The sequence below is a fragment of the Microcaecilia unicolor genome, chromosome 4 (genome assembly GCF_901765095.1).
Source record: "Microcaecilia unicolor chromosome 4, aMicUni1.1, whole genome shotgun sequence".
In the NCBI taxonomy this organism is placed as follows: Eukaryota; Metazoa; Chordata; class Amphibia; order Gymnophiona; family Siphonopidae; genus Microcaecilia; species Microcaecilia unicolor.
In genome coordinates, this window is record NC_044034.1 from 237,014,588 (window position 1) to 237,041,410 (window position 26,823).

Sequence of the window (26,823 nt, forward strand, 5' to 3'; positions counted from 1 at the left end):
CCAATTCGACACCCCCTACAGTTACAATAAAATTTCTTGGTAACCTAGAAGACTCTCATTCCCTCCCCGAGATCCAACCCAATCCACCCCCCCCCCCCATCCCCAACACTCAAATAAAAATCCCTGGCAGAATAGTGAACCCCCCCCCCCCCCCACACACACTAAGGAGGGGTCATATCAGGAAGTGAGAGGGGTGCCCTAGACACCAGGAATTGTTTTTTTATATAACAGTATGGGGGGGGGGGGGGATCAAGTTGCATGGAGGGAAGTGGGCTGCTAGACTACTGGGTAAAGAACTGGGAGTCCTCTCTCTTGGTCCCTGTCCTCCCCAAGAAAATTGATACCAGAGTTCTCCTAGGTTTGATAAGCCACAGTTCTTTCATCATTCCCTGGTGGTGGAATCCATGCTCAAATAAGCCAGAAGCTCCAGAGACTTTGCTCTGGCACCCCCTGGCAGAAAAGCTCAAACTCTGGACTCCTGTGGGCACAAGATGTATCAGGCTTCAGTGCTCATCTCCTTTATACAACAGTCATACCAGCTCTACACAAGCTGAACCTGATGCGCAGTATGACTGATTTGGCAAATTCTCTCCTACTGCAGCAGGCCGAATCACTTCACCAGCTGACCAAACAGCAGAAGGTGTGTCATAAATTCCTGGCCAGGGGCGCTTACAATACTTTTGATGTGGCATCCAGGATTTCTGCCTAGAGTATAACAATGTGCAGACTCTCATGGCTGCGTGTCTGAGACTAGGACCTGGCAATCCAGCAGAGGTTGATGGATAGCACGTGCTAGGTCCATAATCTTTTTGGAGAAAAGGTGGAAGTGGGTAGCACATTGATACCATCCATATTCTCTCCCACCAGGCGCCTTCTGCATCCTTGTCAACCAGGAGGTTCTCTATGCCAGGGCAAGAGGGTCAAGTTGGGTCCATGCTGCCTTAAACCTGGGGCAGATTTCTCACATGGACTCTTTACCATGTATTTTAATAGGCTGTGTGCCAAAAAGTGAATGATACATACCTGTAGCAGGTGTTCTCCGAGGACAGCAGGCTGATTGTTCTCACGACTGGGTGACGTCCGCGGCAGCCCCCACCAACCGGAAAAAAGCTTCGCGGGACGGTCGGCACGCAGGGCACGCCCACCGCGCATGCGCGGCCGTCTTCCCGCCCGTGCGCGACCGCTCCCGCCAGTTGAATGACTAGCAAAAGATGAAACACACAACTCCAAAGGGGAGGAGGGAGGGTAGGTGAGAACAATCAGTCTGCTGTCCTCGGAGAACACCTGCTACAGGTATGTATCATTCACTTTCTCCGAGGACAAGCAGGCTGCTTGTTCTCACGACTGGGGTATCCCTAGCTCTCAGGCTCACTCAAAACAAGAACCCAGGTCAATCGGACCTCGCAACGGCGAGGGTACAACAGAAAATTGACCTACGAAGAACAACTAACTGAGAGTGCAGCCTGACCAGAATAAATTCGGGTCCTGGAGGGTGGAGTTGGATTTACACCCCAAACAGATTCTGCAGCACCGACTGCCCGAACCGACTGTCGCGTCGGGTATCCTGCTGGAGGCAGTAATGTGATGTGAATGTGTGGACAGATGACCACGTCGCAGCCTTGCAGATCTCTTCAATAGTGGCTGACTTCAAGTGGGCCACCGACGCTGCCATGGCTCTGACACTATGAGCCGTGACATGACCCTCAAGAGTCAGCCCAGCCTGGGCGTAAGTGAAGGAAATGCAATCTGCTAGCCAATTGGAGATGGTGCGTTTCCCGACAGCGACCCCTAGCCTGTTAGGGTCGAAAGAAATAAACAATTGGGCGGACTGTCTGTGGGGCTGTGTCCGCTCCAAGTAGAAGGCCAATGCTCTCTTGCAGTCCAATGTGTGCAACTGACGTTCAGCAGGGCGGGTATGCGGCATGGGGAAGAATGTTGGCAAGACAATTGACTGGTTAAGATGGAACTCCGACACCACCTTCGGCAGGAACTTTGGGTGGGTGCGGAGCACTACTCTGTTGTGATGAAATTTGGTATACGGAGCATGAGCTACCAGGGCTTGAAGCTCACTGACCCTACGAGCTGAAGTAACTGCCACCAAGAAAATGACCTTCCAGGTCAAGTACTTCAGATGGCATGAATTCAGTGGCTCAAAAGGAGGTTTCATCAGCTGGGTGAGAACGACATTGAGATCCCATGACACTGTAGGAGGCTTGATAGGGGGCTTTGACAAAAGCAAGCCTCTCATGAATCGAACGACTAAAGGCTCTCCAGAGATGGCTTTACCTTCCACAAGATAATGGTAAGCACTAATCGCACTAAGGTGATTCCTTACTGAGTTGGTCTTGAGGCCAGACTCTGATAAGTGCAGAAGGTATTCAAGCAGGTTCTGTGCAGGGCAAGAACGAGGTTCTAGGGCCTTGCTCTCACACCAAACGACAAACCTCCTCCACTTGAAAAAGTAACTCTTCTTAGTGGAATCCTTCCTAGAGGCAAGCAAGACCCGGGAGACACCCTCAGACAGACCCAACGTAGCAAAGTCTATGCCCTCAACGTCCAGGCCGTGAGAGCCAGGGATTGAAGGTTGGGGTGCAGCAACGCTCCGTCGTTCTGCGAAATGAGAGTCGGAAAACACTCCAATCTCCACGGTTCTTCTGAGGACAACTCCAGAAGAAGAGGGAACCAGATCTGACGGGGCCAAAAGGGCGCTATCAGAATCATGGTGCCGCGGTCTTGCTTGAGCTTCAGTAAGGTCTTCCCCACCAAAGGTATGGGAGGATAAGCATACAGGAGGCCGGTCCCCCAATGAAGGAGAAAGGCATCTGACGCTAGCCTGCCGTGTGTCTGAAGTCTGGAACAGAACAGAGGCAGCTTGTGGTTGGTCTGAGAGGCGAAAAGATCCACCGAGGGGGTGCCCCACTCTCGGAAGATCTTGCGTACCACTCTGGAATGGAGCGACCACTCGTGCGGTTGCATGACCCTGCTCAGTCTGTCGGCCAGACTGTTGTTTACGCCTGCCAGGTACGTGGCTTGGAGAAGCATGCCGAACCGGCACGCCCAACGCCACATCCCGACGGCTTCCTGACACAGGGGGCGAGATCCGGTGCCCCCCTGCTTGTTGACGTAATACATTGCAACCTGATTGTCTGTCCGAATTTGGATAATTTGGTAGGACAGCCGATCTCTGAAAGCCTTCAGTGCGTTCCAGATCGCTCGGAGCTCCAGGAGGTTGATCTGCAGATCCTTTTCCTGGAGGGACCACAGACCCTGGGTGTGAAGCCCATCGACATGAGCTCCCCACCCCAGGCGAGATGCATCCGTCGTCAGCACTTTCGTGGGCTGCGGAATTTGGAATGGACGTCCCAGGGTCAAATTGGTCCGGATGGTCCACCAGAGCAGTGAAGTGCGGCAACTGGTGGAGAGGCGATTGACATCTTCTAGATTCCCGGTGGCTTGGAACCACTGGGAAGCTAGGGTCCATTGAGCAGATCTCATGTGAAGACGAGCCATGGGAGTCACATGGACTGTGGAGGCCATATGACCCAGAAGTCTCAACATCTGCCGAGCTGTGATCTGCTGAGACGCTCTGGTCTGCGAAGCCAGGGCCAGGAGATTGGCGGCCCTCGCTTCGGGAAGGTAGGCCTGAGCCGTCTGGGTATTCAGCAGCGCTCCTATGAATTCCAGAGACTGGGTTGGCTGGAGATGGGACTTTGGGTAATTTATCACAAACCCCAGCAGCTCCAGGAGTTGAATAGTGCACTGCATGGACCGGAGGGCTCCTGCCTCCGAGGTGTTCTTGACCAGCCAATCGTCGAGATATGGGAACACGTGCACTCCCAGCTTGCGTAGGTAGGCCGCTACCACCACGAGGCACTTGGTAAACACTCGTGGGGCAGAGGCGAGCCCAAAGGGCAGCACACAATACTGAAAATGCCGTGCGCCCAGGCGGAATCTGAGATACTGTCTGTGAGCTGGCAGTATCGGGACGTGAGTATATGCGTCCTTTAAATCCAGGGAACATAGCCAATCGTGTTTCTGAATCATTGGCAGAAGGGTGCCCAAGGAAAGCATCCTGAACTTTTCTTTTACCAGGAATTTGTTCAGGCCTCTCAGGTCTAGGATGGGACGCATCCCCCCTGTTTTCTTTTCCACAAGGAAGTACCTGGAATAGAATCCCTGCCCTTCCTGCCCGGGTGGTACGGGCTCGACCGCATTGGCGCTGAGAAGGGCGGAGAGTTCCTCTGCAAGTACCTGCTTGTGATGGGAGCTGAAAGACTGAGCTCCCGGAGGACAATTTGGAGGCAGGGAGGCCAAATTCAGGGCGTATCCGCACCGCACTATTTGGAGAACCCACTGGTCGGAGGTTATGAGAGGCCACCTTTGGTGAAAAAATTTTAACCTCCCTCCGACCGGCAGATCGTCCGGTACGGACACTTGTAGGGCGGCTATGTTCCCGTGGATCCAGTCAAAAGCCGTCCCCGGCTTTTGCTGTGGAGGCGCAGGGGGCTGCTTAGGCGCACGCTGTTGACGAGAACGAGCGCGCTGGGGCTGTCCCTGTGCCTGACGAGGCCTTCGGGCCGGCTGGTTGTACCTACGCTTCGCAAAAGAATAGGGTGCAGCCTGCCGGGCCCGGGAAAAAACGTCCACCTGTGGAGGTGGATGCTGAAGGCGCCCGGTGGGAGAGCTTGTCGAGAGCGGTTTCCCGCTGATGCAGTTGGTCCACCATCTGCTCGACCTTCTCACCAAAAATGTTATCCCCCCGGCAAGGGACGTCGGCCAGTCTCTGCTGGGTGCGGTTGTCCAGGTCAGAGGCCCGCAGCCATGAGAGCCTGCGCATCACTATACCTTGGGCCGCAGCACGAGATGCCACGTCACAGGTGTCATAGATACTCCTGGACAGGAACTTTCTGCACGCCTTCAGCTTCCTGACCACCTCCTGATAAGGCCTGGACTGCTCCGGCGGGAGCTTCTCGACCAGGTCCGCCAGTTGTTGCACATAGGTCCGCATGTGAATGCTCATATAGAGCAGGTATGATTGGATGCGGGTCACGAGCATGGAGGATTGGTAGGCCTTCCTCCCAAACGAGTCCAGAGTGCGAGACTCCCGCCCCGGGGGCGCCGAGGCGGTATCCCTCGAACTCCGTGCCCTCTTGAGAGCAGAATCCACGACCGCTGAGTCATGGGGCAATTGTGGCCGCATTAACTCTGGGTCAGAGTGGATCCTGTACTGGGACTCTGCTTTCTTGGGAATGGTGGGGTTAGTTAATGGTCGCACCCAGTTCCGAAGCAGTGTCTCCTTGAGGACATTGTGCAGCGGTACCGTGGAGGACTCTCTAGGTGGTGATGGATAGTCGAGGACCTCGAGCATCTCGGCCCTCGGCTCTTCCACAGAGACCACGGGAAAGGGAATGCTGATAGACATATCCCGCACAAAGGAGGCAAAGGAGAGACTCTCAGGAGGTGAGAGCTTCCTCTCCGGTGAAGGCGTGGGGTCCGAGGGAAGGCCCGTAGACTCCTCTGAAGAGAAATATCTAGGGTCCTCCTCTTCCCCCACGAGTCCTCATCCTCGGTATCGGACATAAGCTCATGTAGCTGAGTCCTGAACCGGGCCCGGCTCGACGTCGAGGCACCAGGGTCTCGGTGTCGTCGAGCGGTGGGCTCCCGCGTCGGCGGGGACGGAGCTCCCTCCATCGACGTCGACGGGGACTCCACCTGCGTGGCGGTCGAGACCGCACCGCAAGCGGCGGCGGTGTCGACTGCCCCGGCGCCGGGCTAGAGCTCGCCGGCGCCACAAGTCATCGGCGCCGAGGGCGCAAGCACCCCCGGCGCCGGCACAGCCTGGCGCATCAGCCCTTCCAGGATCCCCGGAAGGATGGCTCTGAGGCACTCGTCCAGGCCCGCTGCCGTGAAAGGCGGTGGGGCCGGTAGGGGTGTCGGTGCCAGAATCTGGTGGGAGCCAGGAGACGACACCGAGGTGCCGGGACCCTGTTGTGTCGGCACCTCTATCACCGACGGGGATCTCTCCTCTCGATGGAGACGCTTCGGCGTCGACTCCTCTCCGATGTGCATCGAGGGCGACCGGTGACGGCGCTTCTTATCCTTCTTCCGATGCCCGTCACCGGCGCCGGGAGGCATGGAGGAGGAGGATGACGATCCCCCTCGGTCTCGAGGAGCCGGGTCAGACAGGGTTCGGTCCCGTGGGCCATGGGCTGAGGGAGTGACCGGGGCCGACTGCCCACGCGGCCTCTCACCTCTACCCTCACCGGCGGACCGGCGGGCCGACGGGACCTGTTCTCCTGGGGTCGATGCCATCGGTGCCGATGTCTCGGGCATCGATACCGGTACCGAAGGATCCGGGCGTCGATACCGATGCCGTCAAGGTCGACGTCGAGGGGCCGGCGCAAGTTCCAAAAATACGGTCCCGTTGAACTTGCCTCGCAACCTGAGTCCGTTTCCGGAGACCGCGACACAGGGGACACGACTTGAAATTGTGCTCCGGCCCGAGGCACTGGAGGCACCAAGCGTGGGTGTCGGTCTGCGAGATGGGCGGCCGCACCGACCACACTTTTTAAATCCACTCGGGACCTTCGAGGACATCGACGGAAAAATCGCGTCGGCGAAATTAAAGTCGTCGATGGTGGCGGAAATCACACCTTGAAAAGAAAAACGACCGTGCGGCCACCAGGCCGCAACGCAACGTCCCCGCTGGAAGCGAGGGAAAATGGGAGCGCGTGCTCCTTTTTTTTTTTAAGAAAGGAAAAAGTGGAGCGCACGGCAATTCAATAAAAAAGAAGAAATAAAGAAATTCGCGTAAACGCGACGGTTTTTTCCGGGCTGAAACAGAGAGAGCGGCACAGGCACGACTCTCTCCAGGCGCGGAAAAAAAGGAACTGGCGGAGCGGTCGCGCATGCGCGGTGGGCGTGCCCTGCGTGCCGACCGTCCCGCGAAGCTTTTTTCCGGTTGGTGGGGGCTGCCGCGGACGTCACCCAGTCGTGAGAACAAGCAGCCTGCTTGTCCTCGGAGAATCTACTGTACAGTAGTAACCAGCGCAGAACCCTTTCTACATCCAGCAACAAGCACGCAAGCTGCTGGTTAATTGCACACTTCTGTCTGCAGTAGCTTTCTACATCAGTCGCGATGCACGGGAAAGACATCAGATTTGACCTGCATTTCCCAGCAATAGGGCAAAGCTGCCAAGGGGGCCAATCTTTCAGAGGAAGATTTAAGCCATGCCCCAACTTCACCCCACTCTGCTCAGGTACACGCCAATTCTGCCAAGTCATACCCCAGACCCACCCACTCCACCTCCTAGTTCCACTCCAAACCACGACCTTGGCCTCAGCACCAACAAGCCGCCTCCCCTTACTCCTCAGGCTGCAGGAGATGCCTTAATAAAACGTCATCTCCTGGGGCTGCAAGACCAGTCTTGCAATAAGAGCTGTGAAATTTTGCAGCTCTTAGCACGAAACTGGTCCTGTGGCAGCAGGAGAGTATGTCTTTTTAATGCATCTCCTGCTGCTGATTAAAGGAAAGGCATAGATAGGACAGAATGGGCCCCAGGAGGGAAAATTAAGATGGGCCCCCTATAACACCATTTCTCCAAAGGTAGTGGGAAGGGGGGAGGAGAGATGGGGAAACCCCTTCACAGCTCCAGTAAACAAACCCTGCAAAACGCAAACACACTCCAGGCCTACATAGAAAATCTGTCATAGTAATGGAAATAAAAGTGAAACGCAAGATATCAGAGATGCACATTTCCCAAAGCTGACATTTTTCTACCTTTGTTGTCTCAGTATTGTTTTGGTCCCTCTTTTCTGGTTTTCTTTTTTTCTTATTTCCATTTCCAGGGTCTCTGTCCTTTTGACACTTCTTCTATGTCAACAATTTATCTTTCTTCTGCATGCCTTATCCATCCTATCTAGCATCTCCTGTCTGTGTCCCTCTCCCTATTCTCCTCCTGTGTCCAGAATTGCCCCTCTGTGTCCATGTCCCTATGCTCCCTGCATGCCCAGCATCTGTGTCTCTGCCCCTCCTCATGTCCAGCTTCTTCCCTTCTGTCTTCCTTCCTTCCAACACCCCGCCAACCAGCATCAACATTTCTCCCCTTCTCGCTCCTGCTACCCCTCCCCCACCCACTTGCAGGGACAGCATTTCTCCCTCTCTCACTTGCTACTCTCTGCCTCCCCTAACTGCAGGCCAGCACTTCTTCCTTCCTCTGTCTCCTGATACCCTGTCGCTCCCCCTATGGGGCCAGCATTTCTCCCTCTCTCCCTCCTGTTACCCCTGCCTCCCCACTACCAGGGCCAGCATTTCCCCCTCTCTTTCTCCTACTACCCTGCTGTACCCCATTGCAGGCCAGCATCTCCTGACAGGGCTTTTCCTCTTCCGCATCTGCCAACAAGTGGCATCACACAAGGTGAATGACAGAGGAAAGGCCTGGTGGAGCCAGACACAGGCAGCCTGGAACTTTGGAAGGCTAAGTGCTTTGAAAATTATGTCTCCTTGGAAATATGGATAGCCAATTTATAATTTGGGGAATATATTGTCTGGCAGGTTTAAATCCTGTAGGAAAATCACTTTCCAAACTCTCTGGAGCTTATTCTGAGTTATTAGATCAGTTTGATTCTGTAAAAGCCAAAGCTTGCAAGGTTAGATACTCTGGAGACAGCATTGCAAAACATAACCTGGAAATTTGCGAGAATAGAAAATTATGGAAAATATGCCCAAATGAAAGAATCTTTGATCAATATTGCCAGATCTACTGGATTATCTGTTGATATTTTGGGTCTGCCAAGTGATTTCCTTCCATCTTTTTGTTACAGTATTTTCCATTCCAACTAATGACTCATAGCGCTGTAGTAGAGATCTCTGCAGATAGTTTGAATTCAGCTAGGAATTTTTCAAATTAATTTCACATAAACACCAGTTATCTTGATTCATACATCTGTTTTGGAAGCAGATAAAGATAATGTTGGAAACTGTACCATAGGCATAGGAAGCAATTTTTTAATAGGTTTTAAATATAGGTAATTGCAGAAGTGGCTAGGGCTACACAGAAAAGAAGTTTTTGTTACTTATACCTAGGACCTAACAAGTTGGAGCCTGATTTCTTTGAAATTTCCTTGTTTTAAATGCAATATCTAGTATGTTAACTATTTATTTTTAGCCTTCTTTAATGTTTTTCTGAGAGCCAAATCTGCCCCTGTTGCATCTGAAGATGTTTTCCCTGATGCTTAACGTTTCCAGTTCAGAATCCTGCTAATGTTTAAAGTTGAAGCTTAATGGTCACCTTGACTGATTTACCTTTTCCTATTGTTTTCTTTTACTTTATAGAGTTAACCTTCCATTTTGATGCTTCCCCCCTTAATTGCAGGCTTTAATAATTAGTGATTCTATTACAGTTAGTTAATTTTTAAAGTCATACATGGAACCAAATACATTAATTTAGTGCATATTGTAGCCTGAACTGTGGTAGTATATCTAAGGCAAAGTTAATAAGTGCAATCAAACGTAGACAACAGATTTTCATATGAACATAATAAAAATGATTTATATAAAACAAACCTTTAAAGCCAGTCAGGATACACTTCAGGAAGGAATTGGTTGTTATATCTCCAGAAACAAAGCGTGGATTAACTATTGTTTCCCTAATAAGGGAATATTGTGAGTCACACCTTTAAAAAATAAATAGCATTAAAAAATTAGATTAGCAATAAACCCTTATTTCTACAATCAAATACATACTACACACAATAAGTCTGTTACAATTATGTCCTTAAATTCTACTACTACTACTAAATTCAAACAACTAGCCACACCTAAGACAACAAAATAAATACATAAGACTGTTCACTATTTAGCTAAGTATAAAAGAAAACGTTTACTGAAAATGCATTTTCAAAGGTGTGAGATGTTTGATTTTTTTTTTTAATTTTTGTGGTTCTGCTTTTTCCCTTTTTGCTTCTTCTAGTTTAACTGAACCAATGCTGGGATCATGCCAACATAAGCCATCATGTGGGGATTTTTTCACCTCTATTTATCTCCATTGCTCCTAATCAGGTCATTGCAACAATGGTCCCAGTGCTGACCATCCACAAGGCAAATTAGGCATCACCTAGGGACGGCACAATTAAGGGCAGTATCATGTTAGCCACTTGGTATCGAGGTTCCCTCTCCTTCGCTCTCTCCCTCCACCCCTAGGTGTTCAGGCATTACTTCCCTTCCTCCAGGACAGTTGATGCATTTTCTACAGCTGCTGACTACGCACTGTGGCTGGTGCAGGCCTTGAGCACTGAAGCATGCCCTTCCTGCGTCAGAGGGGGCAGAAAGCTAGCAGACCTTCAAAATGTGCAGATACTCAAGGCCCTGCAGCAGCATTAAGATTTTTGAAAGCTGCTATCACATAATTGACCTGGAGGAAGGGAGATAAGTCTAAAACCTCACAGGGGTGTGGGGGGGGGGGGGGAGGAGGGAAATGAGCTGGAGACAAGGAAAAAACAACAGAGATACTGCAGACCATGGCAGTGTGCAGAAATGAGAGCTGCTGCAGACCATGGGGGCATGGTTGGGGTGGTGGAGGCAGAAGACAAACAGAGAAAGGAGAGAGATGTTAGAGAGCATGAGGTGGGATGGAAGAGAGATGCTGGAGATCCTGGAGGGGGTGGGGGGGATAGAAGGGAGAGATGCTGGAAACCCTGGGGGAGGGGGGTGATGGCTTTGAGTTGCAAAGCTGTCCCTTGGTGAAGGGGGGGGCACACATTGAAGATGTCACCTAAGGGTCAGAAACTTCTGGGCTGTCCCCTGAATGGTCCGAGGACCAGCAGCCATGCATTAGAGCTCTTTCAGAGCCTGTATCATGGGCTTTAAATCTGACCGTTCAATGTCATCTTATGACAATCATCTTCTCTTCTACCCAGAAGCTACAGCATCCCAATTCCTAGACAAACCACATGTTGTGGAAGACCCAATCATGTTATCAAGCCAAGGACATTATACATAGGCCACTGGCCTAAAACATTTTTTAAACATTTTATTCTACTTCTATTATGAATACAGATTTTGGAGACAATATGTTGTAATGCTATAAGGTTACAATTATAGTGCATGGTTTTTGTCTTAAGACAAGATCATAAATTTGTGACATTTATATCCCACATATCCAAAACAAGTTTGAGTTCAATGTGACTTACAATAAACAGTATAGGATACATAACAAAGAATAACACATAAGAAAGTAATTTGTTGTGAGAATCCAATTTACAATACAGTATCATAAACATATTGAGATAGCTATAGATGTTTAACATTTTGAAAATCTATTATGAATGAGAAATTGTACATGAAGCAAAGAGAAAGTTAATGGTAAATAGAGTAATAACCAATTCAGGTAATAATTAATTGTTTGAGATATGGTTGTTCTTTGTGAGGGTTTGCTTGAATAGGAATGATTTGAGGATTTTGCGGAATCTAGTATATTCCTGAATATTTCTTATTTCGGGTGGTAAGGAGTTCCACCATTTGGTACCTAGGTAAGTGAAGTCTGCGGAGTGGACAGTTTCATAGATCACTTTTTGCAATTTGGGAGGTGTAGTCTGAGATGGTTTCTTGCCTTATACTTAGTGTTTCTTTGAGGTAAGTTTATTAATGGTACCATATAGTCTAGAGCTGTAACATTTAGTATTTGAAAGATAAAGGTACATAATTTGAAAGTGATTCTCACTTTGATGGGAAGCCACTGTAATTTGATTAATAAAGGGGAGGCACTTTCAAAATGAGAGATTTTGTATATGAACCTGGCTGCAGTGTTTTGAGCTATTTGGAGTTTTTTCAATAGGTACTCCTTACAGCCAGCATATATGGCATTACAATAATCAAACTGCGATAATGTTAATGACTGTACCAATAGTCTGAATTTTTGATGAGAAATAGGGTCTGATCCTTTTTAGTTTCCAAAGAGACCTGAAAGTTTTTGTGATTACTAAGGAAACTTGAGTATCAAATGTTAAATGTCTGTCCATAATTATACCTAGAATTTTCAGATTATTGTCAATGGGGAATGAAGTGTTGTCAATAGTGAAACTGTTGTAGTCGTTTTGGTCAAATAGGTTGGTAATGACCATGAATGTAGTTTTTTTTCTCTATTTAGCTTTAGTTTGGATTCTGAGGCCCAGGTTTCCATCAAATTTACGACAAGTCTTGCCTTTTGTAAGATGTCTTGAATGTTCTTTTGAAGGTTATGTATATGGTAACATCATCAGCATATATGAATGTTTTGAATCCTGCTGTTTCTAGTCTGTTATCTAGTGGTGACATCATTACATTAAACAGAATGGGTGATCATGGAGAGCCCTGGGGGATGCCACAGTTCGGTGACCAAGGAGAGGATAAGGTTCCTTTCATTTTCACTTTGTAAGATCTTGATTTCAGGAATCCTTAAAATCTCAGGACTAAAGCTTTCACAACTTAATTTCAATGAGAATAATTCTCTAATATCTAAAGTAGAGATTTTATTCCAAATATAGTAAAGGGTTATCTAACATGAAATTCAGGATTAAACAAATTCTTTTTTCACATGTGACCAAGTGTTACATAATTTGACAACATAAGTCCTTATTTCAGATGCCTATGTGGTCTCAAATGCTCATGTACAGTATTATTTTGGATAATTCCTATAATGGACCAAATAAGGAATATCATGACCATCAAATAATTTGATTTTCTAAGGTGAATACAGTTGCTACAATATTGCACTACTGATAAGCAAAATGCAAAAGATAGCTATCTAGTGTTTTATTTTCTTCAGTTTTAACAAAACGAATATTGTTCTTGTCATCCTATGCACCATGCAGCGCAAACTGAAATAAATGTGTTGTTTTTTCTTTCATCCAGCCTACTGCTGGTGTGAATTTTCCAGCTCTCTGTGTGGCCAATATCCTTACTGCCTTTTCTACATGTGCAATCAAAGCTGAACCTCACTGAAATAAAACACAGTAAATCCTTGAGCTGTGTAAACCATTAAACAGCACTAAACAAATTCAATGGTGATAGTCTGATCATTTGACAGTAAAAATAACCTAATCTATTTACCAGGAGGTGACCAGGTCACTGTTTATTATCTCTCAGTTCTTAGGTCAGTGTATTGAAGTAAAGCATTATTTACAAAAATAAAAACTAAAACATTCAACCAAATATGATTGGAAACAAATGTCAACTCCATTTTAGATAACTAAGAGCATATAAGACACTGACTTATTTTTAGTTTTCCTTTTCAGTATAGGAAAAAAACCCTCATCTATTTCAAAAATAGAGATCATCATCTATTTAAGAGCTGCCTCGGGACTGCAACTAAAACACAATAGTCTTTCAGTATTCTCTGATTTTGATTGCATGTAAAATGTAACACAAGACTATTTCATGTTTTTCTTTCCAAAAGATCCCTGGTGAGATGATGGCTGATAACAGATGATAGGAATCTTGGTATCTCAATTGATTGCCCCAAAAGACCTTTAAAAAAACCTGTTACAAATATCCTAATTCATTCTAAATCTTGTGAAACAGAAAATCAGAGGATTTTCCCGTGCTTTCCATTTCCTGTCACTTTGTTTAAATCCTAGTAAAACTGGTTGTATGGAAAACAAATATACCATTAATCTCTTCAAAAAATGGTTTGCTTAAGCAATAAAGGGAAAGCTTGATGTACAGTATTAAGTTTATTGCTTTAGTGATGTTCCTAATCATATTCTCATAAACTATGCAACCCATGCCTTCAGAACAAGTTTTAGATCTGCAATTTAGTATGACCTCTGACAAAGGTCATAAGGTCCCCATCTGTGTGTGAATAACTGCCAAGCAAAAAAAAAAAAAGGACTCAGTGCTGTATGCTTCAGGCTACCTGCTGCTTCCAAAACACTGGCCAGACATTAGCATGACACCATTACAGGATCAAACAGAGGCCAAACCTCACTGCTTATTTTAGGCAAAGTTAGAACTTAAAAAGAATCATGCTACATACAAATAGGATTGTGTTTTCTTGACCAACTGTAAAACAGACAGCTGTGAAATAAGTATAACAGTTGTTTGTGCCTTCTTCATAAAACAATCTTTCATCTCTGATGCTTAGAAAAGTACTTAGTTGAGTAATATGCATTACTGTTTCTTCTGTCCTATTATGGAGACATGAAGAGGAAATAACAAAGGAAAGTGTGTATGTCTCTCTCATTCTCCGATAACTTTTTGTAGTAACTATTTGATATTTTGGGCATATGATTAAAACTTAGCTTTTATTTAATAAACTTTACTTTCCTTTTTATAATTTGCCAGAGTAACTTTATTGATGATTTGAATAATTGTTCACTGTATGTATAAACAGATACACAACGCATTTAGCTTTTTATCTTATAAAAAATGTTAATATTCTTTTTTGTCTTTTAATCTTTTTAATAGTTCTGAATAGCATTTTCTGCATTTTATCTGTATAAATTATACCTAGACTTTCCCTAAGGTCCACAAACAGAGATAGTTGTAAAGTTTGGTCCTCAAAATCCTAAAAGTGTTTTGGTTTTCAAAATGTTCTCAATAATATGCATGAGATATATTTGCTTACATTGGTCATTTTGACTACTATAATGGATTACTTTAATACACTCTACATTGATCTGATTACAAAGGGCTAGCAAGTCAAGCACAAAAGCAGAGATGGTCAGGAAAAAAGATGGAAAAGCAACCTGTTATTCATCAAGCACAATGGACATCTAATTTTTTTTTAGCCATCAAAGTTAAATGTACAAATTTCCAAATTCACCTGTGAAGAGCTCATAGCATAAAGCCAATGGCAGGTATCCAAGTTATGCTGTATATTGTGTCAACCTGTTTAACAATCTTAGAATACTTTTATATCCCTTGTACTCCATCAAAACGTTTGTACGACAATCTTGGTTTTGTGTCTGAAAGTTTCTTTTCATAGCAACTTTAGTTATTGAGTTCGTTTATATTAGAATTGTAGTGGCTATCACTTAGAACCTTTTCCATCAGATGCTACTGGAAGTCCTTTTTATCTGCAATTTAACGTTAAGTATTTTTACCCTCTTTACTTTTTTCCAAGAGACATCACAGCCAATAGTTTAGAAAAATGCATGTGCTGTGGGGTCAGCATTGGTTGACTAACCACAGGATACCCGTATTGGCAAGCTCTTCACAGGTAAACTCGGAAATCTGCAAAATTAACTTTGTTTAATGGTAAAAAAAATTTTTTAGATGTTCACTGTGCTTGATCGTAAGTTTTGAGTAATATCAGGAAATGTGCCCTTACAATTTAAAATCATAGGGGCCATTAAAAATAATGTCTCCTATTCTGAGGCAGTCATAGGGGCCATCAAAAATAATGTCTCCTATACTGAGTAGTTGCTAAATGAAGCCAATTAGAAGTGCATTCATATATCATTTTATCATGAGTAATGTGTGTTTTATGTTTTTGCGAATCAGCAGTTTATTGTGTTGCTAGTCTCAGCAGCAAAGTAATATGCATCACTTAGCAGTTGCAGAAATCATTTTTAAATCTTCAAATGTTTTAACTTTCCATTTTTTCAAACCACATTATAATCATGGAGAACAGAAAAGGTTCTATTTACAGATATATTTTTAATTTCAAATTGAGTGACATCATTTGTAACTGGTCAGAACAGCATGTATATGCACTGATCATTTTGAAACAATACCTCAGGCTTGCCGCCATGTAACTGCATTATTGATTTATTTGTTGTATCTGTACCCCACATTTTCCCACCTATTTGCAGGCTCAATGTGGCTTACATAGTACCATCTGAGGCGCTTGCCTAGTCGGTTGATAACAGATACAAGGTTATATAGTGATCGTATAAGGTATAAGTAGAGGGTCAGAAGGGTTGAAGATTGCGTGTTGTCCAGTACGATTATAGTCTTGCTATGTTGCTGGGTGAAGAGGTTTACGCTGGGTCGTTAGGGTATGCCGTTTGAAGAGGTTAGGTTTTAGTGATTTCCTGAAGTTCAGGTGGTCGTGGATTGTTTTCACACACTTTTGGGAGGCCATTCCATAGTTTTGCGCTTATGTATCAGAAACAGGATGCGTACGTTGTTTTGTATTTCAGTCCTTTGCAATTTGGGTAATGTAGGTTTAGGTAGGATCTTGATGATCTGTCTTTGTTTCTTATTGGTAGGTCTATAAGGTCTGTATCCTGGGACTACACCGTATATGATTTTGTGGACTAAGGTGTAGATTTTGAAGGTGATCCATTCTTTGATTGGGAGCCAATGCAACTTTTCTCGAAGGGGTTTGGCACTTTCATATCGTGTTTGATGAATATCAGTCTGGCTGCTGTATTTGGGCTGTCTGGAGTTTTTTTTTATGAGTTGTTCTTTGCAACCCGCGTAGATTCCATTGCAATAATCTGCGGGCTTAGGACCACTGATTGTATTAGATATCGAAAGGTTGCTCTTGGGATGAAAGGTTTTAGTCGTTTGAGCTTCCACACTGAATAGAACTTTTCTTTGTTACAGAGTTTACTTGGCTCTCGAGAGTAAGGTTGCGGTCAAGTGTGACACCGAGTATTTCAAATTGTCTGAAGTAGGGAGGGTATGTCCTGGAGTATTTATGGTTGTTGGTTTGTATTTGTTATGTTGGGAGAAGAGGATAAGGCAGTGTGTTTTTCAGTATTCAATTTCAGTTGGAATGTGTTTGCCCAAGAGTCCATGATATTCACCCATCATTGATTTGTTGGTTATTTCTGTCAGATCATGTCTGAAGGGGATGTAGATTGTAACATCATCTGCGTAGATGAATAGGTTCAGGCCTCGCTTGGATAAGGACTGTGCTAGTGGGATCATCATCATGTTAAAGAGTATGGTGATAGTGGTGATCCCTGGGGTACGCCGCAGACTGCTTTCCATGGTGGTGATATATTTGAATTACTTGGTAGGTTCTGGTGGTTAGAAAACCTTTGAACCAGTTAAGTACATTTCCTTCAATCCCAAAGTGGCCTAGTAATCTTAGCAGTATGTTGTGGTTTACCATGTCGAATGCACTCGACATGTCGAACTGGAGGAGTATGCTTTTGCTATGGGTATCTCCTGCTTGAATTTGGCCAGGAGGGTGACTAGGACAGTTTCGGTGCTATGGTAGGATCGGAATCCTGATTGTGAATTAGTCACCAAGCTCTCCATTAGTTTTACTACTAATGGGATAGACGCAAATGGGCGGTAGTGTGGTGAGGTCGTTTGTGCTTTTCTTGGTGTCTTTTGGTATTGAGGTGAGTAGGATGTTGCTATGTTCTTTAGGGAAGAGACCTTGTTGTAATATGAAGTTTAGGTGGGATGTGAGGTTGCTATGAAGCGATCAGGGGCAGACTTCAGTAGATGACTGGGACATATATCCAGTTTGCAGTGGGTCTGGAGAACCTGTGGGTCCGCTTGTGTAATTGTTTCGGTGTTAAGGAGATTAAATGTTGTCCAAATCCGGTCAGCTGGATATCCATCGGAGGTTAGGTCCAGATCGTTGAAGAACATTTCTGTCAATGTTGTGGCGAGGAAGTGTGCTGCATAGTTTATTATTTTTCGTTAAAGTAGTTAGCTAGTTTATCTGCGTGTGGGATGTCTGTGCTGGTTGTGGTGATAGGGGTGGTGTCTAGTAGCTTGTTTGCGAGTTGGAATAATTTCTTCATATCTTTGTAATTCGGTCCTAATTAGATAACTTCGGATCAATTCATTTTATTTAAATGACACATGCTAAAGAAACAATAAGATGAAGTTTGTGTCGGATTAGAATATTATTGTACTGCTATTTATTCCTTTGGGCTTTCACAACTTTCTTTTCAAATAAACTGTCTATTGGTGATCATATTCAGTTAATTACTTTTAAATTTAGGTGCCCTTTTACCAAATGGCGGTAAAAGGTAGCTTGTAGTGGCAATGGTGTGGGATTGCCTCCACACCAAGGCCACCTTTTACTGCTGTCGTTAAAAGTGTTTTTTTTTCCACTGGAGGTAGTAAATGGCTGTGCAGTAATTAAAAGATTGTCGTGAGGCCACTTACTACTGGAGCCCTTAACACCTCCTATTTAGAAGGTGGTGAAGGCTCTGGAGATAACCCAGTGTTAACTGGACAGCACAAGGCGCTATCCAATTACTATCGGCCACACACCCCTTGCTAGAAAATGGAAGTGTATTTTCTAGCATCAAAAATAGCACACAGGAAAGCCAGTACTACTGCTGACTCCTGAGCAAGCCCGGAGGTAGGGGTGAATCACCACATGCAAGCCAGCACAACCCCTACCACCCTTAGATAAAAGGGCCCCTTAATTTGCTTTTGGAAACAATTTGTAAAAGTAGTCTTGATAGTTCTGGGAAAATCTTAATAGTATTGTATGTTTGTAAAATCTAACGCTTTTGAACCATTTTTATTCAATACATTTTATAGGGGAAAAAGACTTTTGCAGTGTTGTTTTCTATACTACAATCAAATATTGAGAAGTACTATAGTTAATAAAATGATTCATACTCCCTCACTTTTTATAATCATTTTTTCATTTTTAAATGCAGTCTCTTCTCACAACCATTTTTATTGTTGTCATTTTTTATTCTTGATTGGCATTACTACTGTCATTACACTGTCATTAAACTATGTACTTATATATGTTTATATTTATGTTTTAGACCCCTGATGCAGGCATTTTCACCTAAACCCAGCCATGTTGGGTCACTTCACAATAATATTATCCATGATGAATAACAGGTTGCTCTTACATCTATTCTCTTGACCACCTCTGTTTTTGTACTTGACTTGTGGTTCACCTATTACAGAGAGTTCTTTCTGAGGGCTTCTCTTCTTTTTTTTTGGGGGGGGGGGGGGGGGAGGGGGTTGTTTTTACAAAGGGGTTTCACCAGCTACAATTGATTCAGAATGCCACAGCAATACTGATAGAAGGCTATAAAGCAAAGATACTGGTTGTCTGTTTGAATGAGAACAATTTGGGTCTGAATTCAATCTCTGAAAGCTTTTACAGCATTGCAAATGGCCCTGAGCTCCAGGAGACTGATGTGGAACGGAACCTCCTGAGCAGACCACCAGTCCTAAAAGTGAAGCCCATCTATACGAGCTTCCCAACCCAGGTGGATGAATCTGTTGTCAACACCTTTGAGGCAGTGTATTTGGAAAGGAATTCCCAGAGTCAAATGGACCAGATTGTCCACCAGTGAAGGATGTGGGACAGTTTTGGTGGCATGCAAATACATCCGTTAGGTTCCCTGTCGCCTGATAGCACTGGGAAGCTAAGGTCCACTGGGCCACTCTCAAGTGGAGCCTTGCCATGGGAGTGACATGCACGGTCAAGGCCATGTGGCCCATTAGTCTCAGCATTTGCCGAGCTGAAACCTGCTAGCTGCTTCAGACCTGCGAGGCAAGTAATAATAAGGTATCCACTCTCACTTCGAGAAGGAAGGCCCAAGCCTGCACCGTATCTAGCAGGGCTCCTATGTACTCCAATTAGCAAAATAGGAGCAGGTGGAACAGGATAATTGATGACAAACTCCAGTAGCTCTAACACCTGAATAGTCAGCCACATTGACTCCTTGGCTCCTTCCTGAGATGTGCTCTTGATCAGCCAATCATCCAGGTAGGGAAACACATACACTTCCAGTCTGTCTAGATAAGCTACAATATGGCCGATTATAGGGTTTCTGGCGCCCTCCTGTGGCTTATTAGTTGGAACCCCCTACCCATCCAGCATCTCCTCTCTCTTCTCCTCCCAACCAACACCCCGCACCTTCTTTCTCCCTTCCCCTTGGCAGCAGATGCATTTTTGTTTGGGGGGAGATCCAAGCTCTGACCAGTTTCACCTTCAGTTCTCAAGTTCCCACACCAGTTTACATTTATTCAATATTTTGTAACTCACGTACATCCTAATTCTATAACAGAGTGCTACAGTTAGGTACCATTTGTGCACATATGTTACAGAATACTAACATTTACATGCATACAATGCACACATATATGTGCTAAAACACTATTCTATAATTTACACATACAAGTCACTTACATAGTAACATAGTAGATGACGGCAGAAAAAGACCTGCACTGTCCATCCAGTCTGCCCAACAAGACAACTCATGTGTGCTACTTTTTGTGTATACCCTACTTTGATTTGTACCTATGCTCTTCAGGGCACAGACCGTATAAGTCTGCCCAGCACTATCCCCGCCTCCCAACCACCGGCTCTGTCCCAGACCGTATAAGTCTGCCCAGCACTATCCCCGCCTCCCACCACCGGCTCTGGCACAGACCGTACAAGTCTGCCCAGAACTATCCCCGCCTCCCACCACCGGCTCTGGCATAGACCGTATAAGTCTGCCCAGCACTATCCATGCCTCCTAACCTCCAGTCCCGCCTCCCACCACTGGCTCTGGCACAGACCGTATAAGTCTGCCCCGCACTATCCCCAAGGAGCATGTACGTAATGTTATATGCTAAAGTGCCACATTTAGCATGAACAGTTATGCTTGCTATAGACCTGGCATAACTGTTCATATCTACATTTAGCTGCATCAATGTTGACTTAGGCTAGTATTCTCTAATGGCATCTTGGTGCACAGATGCCATTATAGAATTGATGCTTAGCGTATAGTATTAATACACCAAAATTGTGGTGCCCAGCTATAGAATTGCCCCCATAGAGTATAATTATTCATTTACATGGAGCATTCCCAAATCAACCAACAAAATTTGCAGCAACAGGCACAGAGCAGAAGTACAATTACAAAACATTCTGCTCAAACTCTGGTGTCACATGAGTGAGAGCAACTCAAACTCCACTACCAGACTGAGAACACAAAACCTTGCAAACAGACACTCAAACTATACTAACCCTATGAAAGACGTCACTGCAAATATTCTAGAACATCAGAATACCTCCAATTGGGAAAAACACCCGAACACAGAATCTACATGTTAAAATAATCCTCCTCTGTGATTATAAAAGGAAAACACAAAACGTCACCGAGGGCCAGATACACAAAGCTTACCTTGCTATTAACATTTGCTTTAGACTGGTTCTAGCCACGAAGAGGTTTTCCGTGGCTCTAATGTGCAGTTAGCAGCCACCGAGAACCCCATGCAAATGTATTACAATGAGCTCATTAGTATTCTAATAAGCTCACTCATAATCTAATGTATATTCCACAGGATGCACAGCTCCAGAGCAGCCCATCCCCCAAAGGGATCCTAGAATCAGTTAACTATGATTCGGATTATTTCCCAACGTGCATCACTTTGAATTTGTCCATATTAAATTTCATCTGCCATTTGGATGCCCAGTCTTCCTGCAACTTTTCACAGTCCACATGTGTTTTAACAACCTTGAAACGTTTTATGCCATCTGCTTATATAATCACCTCACTTATCGTTCCAAGTTCCAGATCATTTATAAATATGTTAAATAGCACCGGTCACAGTACAGATCCCTGGAACACTCAACTATTCATCCTCCTCCATATGGCCATTTAACCCTACCCTCTGTTTTATGTCCAATAAATTCTTAATCCACAAAGAACATTGCCTCCTAAGCTTTCTGAAAATCTAGATACACTATGGGGCTCATTTTCAAAGCACTTAGTCTTCCAAAGTTCCATAGGTTTCTATGGAACTTTGGAAGGATAAGTGCTTTGAAAATATGCATATATATCAACCAGCTCACCTTTATCCATGTTTATTCACACCTTCAAAGAAATGAAGCCAAATGGTTAGGCAGGACTTCCCTTGGCTGAATCCATGTGTTTATATGTGTGTCCATAATTTATAACAGATGGTGACTTATCTAAATGGAAGGTATATAAAGACTGTAATCAGGCCCATAAGGTTAATCCGATTTAATTTTGTTAAGTGGTCAAGCAGTTTTAAGGGGGGAGGTTTTGTCTTTTGCAACTCATAAAAAGAAAAGTAGCGATAACGAATTGATGAGATTGGAAAAGGTCACTAGACAGCGCCAAATCTATAGTAAACAACCTAAACTACAAGGTTAAAAGTAGGCTCCTGGAATTGCAACAGGCCCTAAATGAACTGAAAAAAACAGTGTTCCCAAAAGTCAATTACCAGTTATATAAATTTGCTATTAAGAGTAGTAGATTATTAGCACGATTGGCTAAACAAAAACAAAGCCCAAAAAAAGTACTACTTTGAAAGGTGTCAATGGAATGGTGGATCACACTGACCATGGCATTCATAAGATTTTTATGAGGCACTGTACTTGGCACCAAGCACACCTCCTTTAGTTACTGAGATGTATTTTGTGAACTTATTTATCAAGGGTTTTTATAGAGGATATCAAGACGTTGAATGCCGAAATATCTCTGGAAGAGGTAGCCTGGGCTATCCAACAGAGCCCTTTAGGAAATGCTCCAGGGCCGGATGGTTTTAGAAGCGAATTCAATAAATTGAGAGATGATATTGTGGAGCCTGTGATGAATACTTTTAATGCTATCATCGAGCAGGATACACTGCAGATGTCCCTAGACAGAGCTCAAGTAATAGTATTAGTGAAGCCTGGGAAGGAACAGATATTAGCAGAATCTGATAGACCACTATCATTAATTACGAAACAAAATTGCTGACTAAGATCTTGTCTAACAGACTATCAAGGGCATTACTTTCTATTATTGCAGAGCCCCAGGTGGGTTTTGTAAGAAGGAGATATACAGTTAAAAATGTACAACAAATTATAGCAACCTTGGAAATAGTGTGACAAAAACAAGTGCCTTTGATGTTAATTAACTTTGATGCACAAAAAGCGTTTGACAAAATACTATGGGAATTTTTATATGGAATGTTAGATGCATATGGGATCAAAGGGTATTTTCAAGATGCTGTTCAGTTGGTTTATAATGCTCCTATGGCACAAACATGGGTCAATTGGGTTCTTTCAGACTTTTATCCTATAGGCCAAGGGACACGTCAAGGTTGCCCCCATTCTCCACTGTTGTTTGTATTGACATTGGATCATTTAATAAGGGAAATACAGCAGCACTCCCATATTCAGGGTTTTTGTGTGGGTAAGTCTAGTTTTAAGATTTTTTTTTCACAGCATTTGTTGATGATCATTTAGTTTGTATTACAGAACATAGGATTTCTTTTTCCAACACTTTTATAGATATTTTTTTTAGATAATATGGGGATATTTGGGGCCTTAAGTTGAATTTATCAGAGTCAAACTCTAGTTAATTTGGATTTATTACACTAACAATGGGGAAGAACATTTCTGTTAAAATAGGCTACAGGGTCTATTCGCTATCTAGGGATAATTTTGACTATAGATACTTGTTTATATTGATTAAATGTTGATGTTATTAGATAAGACTAGACAGGATTCCAAGTCTATTAAAGAATTTCCTGTCCTGCCCATAAAAAAAGATGTCTGAGCGGTTTACATTCTAAACGAAAGAATAGAGAAAGTAGTGCTGACTACATTATCAGTGGGGAACCTGGGGTAGAACTACAATATGAGACGTCAGTGGGGGAAGGGGGCACTACAATAGGAGTATGCTGCTGTATGTTAGGTCTCCCATCCAACCTGTGCAAAAAGGAGGTCTACTACTACTACTATTTAGCATTTCTATAGCGCTACAAGGCGTACGCAGCGCTGCACAAACATAGAAGAAAGACAGTCCCTGCTCAAAGAGCTTACAATCTAATAGACAAAAAATAAATAAAGTAAGCAAATCAAATCAATTAATGTGAACGGGAAGGAAGAGAGGAGGGTAGGTGGAGGCGAGTGGTTACAAGTGGTTACGAGTCAAAAGCAATGTTAAAGAGGTGGGCTTTCAGTCTAGATTTAAAGGTGGCCAAGGATGGGGCAAGACGTAGGGGCTCAGGAAGTTTATTCTAGGCGTAGGGTGCAGCAAGACAGAAGGCGCGAAGTATGGAGTTGGCAGTAGTGGAGAAGGGAACAGATAAGAAGGATTTATCCATGGAGCGGAGTGCACGGGAAGGGGTGTAGGGAAGGACGAGTGTGGAGAGATACTGGGGAGCAGCAGAGTGAGTACATTTATAGGTTAGTAGAAGAAGTTTGAATAGGATGCGAAAACGGATAGGAAGCCAGTGAAGGGTCTTGAGGAGAGGAGTAGTATGAGTAAAGCGACCTTGGCGGAAGACGAGAAGGGTAGCAGAGTTTTGAACTGACTGGAGAGGGGAGAGGTGACTAAGTGGGAGGCCAGCAAGAAGCAGATTGCAGTAGTCTAAACGAGAGGTGACAAGGGTGTGGATGAGGGTTTTGGTAGAGTGCTCGAAAGAAAGGGGCGGATTTTACGGATGTTGTAAAGAAACATCAGGTATAAGCACCTGAGAACAAAAATACTTTAGGATGGCTTTGTATTTTTGAAGGGCAGTGGAGTCTATAGACAGAAATATTTGGGGTGGCACCAGGGGGACAACCTAGGTAGGGGCGGGCAAGTCAAAGTGACATTTTTGACCAAAACAAAAAAGTACAAAGGGTTTTTTGGTGTGCTTTGGATTCACTCTTTCACAGTTCTTCAAAGTGACATTTTTGCACATCATACCCCTCTCCCCCATAAGTACATGCCATACTGGGACAGACCGAAGGTCGATCAAGCCTAGCATCCTGTTTCCAAAAGTGGCCAATCCAGATTACAAGTACCTGGAAATATCCCAAAACAGTACAATACATTTTATGCTGCTTATGCTAGAAAAAAAGGCAGTGGATTTTCCACAAGTCAAATTTAATAATGGCTCATGGACTTTTCTTCTAGGAAGCTATCCAGAAGCTAAGCTAACTGCTTTTATTACATTCTCTGGCAATGAATTCCAGAGTTTAATTACACGTTGAGTGAAGAAATATTTTCTCTGATTTGTTTTAAGTTTACTACTTTGTAGCTTCATTGCGTGCCCCATAGTCCTAGTATTTTTGGAAAGAGTAAACAAGCAATTCACGTCTCTACCCGTCCACTCCACTAATTATTTTATAGACCCTTATCATATCTCCCCTCAGCCATCCTTTCTCCAAGCTAAAGAGCCCTAGCTGCTCTCAGCCTTTCCTAATAGGGAAGTAATCCCATCCTTATCATTTTTGTTGCCGTTCTCTGTACCTTTTTTAATCAACTATATCTTTTTTTGAGATGCCGGTGACCAGAATTGCACACAATATTCAAGGTGTTGTCATACCATGGAGCGATACAAAGGCTGTATAATGCCCTCATTTCAATTTCCATTCCTTTTCTAATAATACCTAACATTCTATTTCTCTTCTTTGCCACCGCTGCCGCACACTAAGCAGAGGGGTTTCAACATATGATCAACGATGATGCCTAAACCCCTTTCCTGGCGGTGACTCCTCCAATGTGGAACTTGCATGATGTATCTATAATTCGGGTTCCTCTTTCCCACATGCATCACTTTGCACATGCTCACATTAAACATCATTCTGCCATTTAGACACCCAGTCTCCCCAAGTCTTGTAAGATCCTCTTGTAATTTTTCACCAATCCTCCCGGATTTAATGACTTGAATAACTTTGTGTCATCGCGATATTTAATTACCTCACTAGTTACTCCTATCTCTACATCATTTATAAATATGTAAAAAGCATCAGTCCAGCCATAGACGCCCCTGGGGAACCCCACTATCTACCCTTCTCCACTGAGAATAGTGCCCATTTAACCCTACTCTGTTTTCTATCTCCACAATCTATAATTTCCAGGATCATCTCTGGAATCTTTTATTTAAAACTCGGTGTTACATTGGCACCCGCTAATCTTCCAGTACCATACTTGATTTACTTACATATTGATTTTAATTACATATTACTAATAGTTCTGTAAGTTCATTTTCAATCTATCAGTACTCTGGATGAATACCATCCAGGCCAGGCACTTTGCGCCATTACATCCTCCAGGTTTATAGAGATTAGCATGATAATTGATAGCAACATTCAACAAATTCTTCTTTATGGGAGTGTTCTTTATTCTCTACAGTACTGGTCAGAATTTCAACATAAACTTTGAAGGTCCAGTTCTATATCACAAACTTCATATTCCCTAAAAATGGAGCTATCCTTCTTAAAATGTGTCACAAAAAGTTTCAAATATGATTATCTCCTCATGAACAGCACCGGCTCCTTCCACTGTCAGACACTGTTTAAAAGCAGACAAGTTTTAGTTTGTGTGGTGACTCTATAGGATGCAGAGACCACAAGTCCTGAGCATTTTTATTTTCGATGAGAAGGGTCGCCTTTGGTAGCCCTTGCCCCAAGAGCCTGCTTTCAAATATGCCAGACATTTTGCAATATAACATCAAACCCTGCAAAAAGACACTGAAAACGTATACAGAAAAAAAAAAAAAAAACTTACCAAACCATAACAGCCCTGACCCACCTATGAAAACACATAAATACTAGACTGGGCCCTAGAACACTAGTATACCTGCTAACAAGAAACTGTTACACATTCCTACACAGACACTATATTTTAGCAGAATCCTTCACCCCAGGCAGACATGCAGAACACGGACAGACCTTCACCTGATACAAAATAGGGGACCACAAAAATACATACAGACAAAACTAAAATATAAACCCCTAAATGTAAGCCAGACTCTATAAGCAGTGAAAATACTGATAAAATACAAGCCCATAATGCAGGATGTGTTCCCACCTCTTGTTGCCTTACGTGTCACCTACATGATAATACTTTTTACTCATGCTTTCTGGTTAAGATCCAAATATTTGGATAAAAATTAATAGGCACATAAGTATTGCCACACTGGGACAGACCAAAGGTCCATCAAGCCCAGCATCC

The 26,823-nt window shown here is 44.0% G+C and overlaps 1 protein-coding gene across 1 annotated transcript in view; it reads right to left on the reverse strand.

Moving 5' to 3' along the window:
* Positions 1 to 26,823, reverse strand: part of PCCA (propionyl-CoA carboxylase subunit alpha) — a 1,085,625-nt gene that overhangs the window by 427,106 nt on the left and 631,696 nt on the right. Inside the window, 2 exon segments of the mRNA XM_030201346.1 lie at positions 9,566 to 9,661; positions 9,664 to 9,675. Coding sequence (XP_030057206.1) covers positions 9,566 to 9,661; positions 9,664 to 9,675 — 108 coding nt within the window.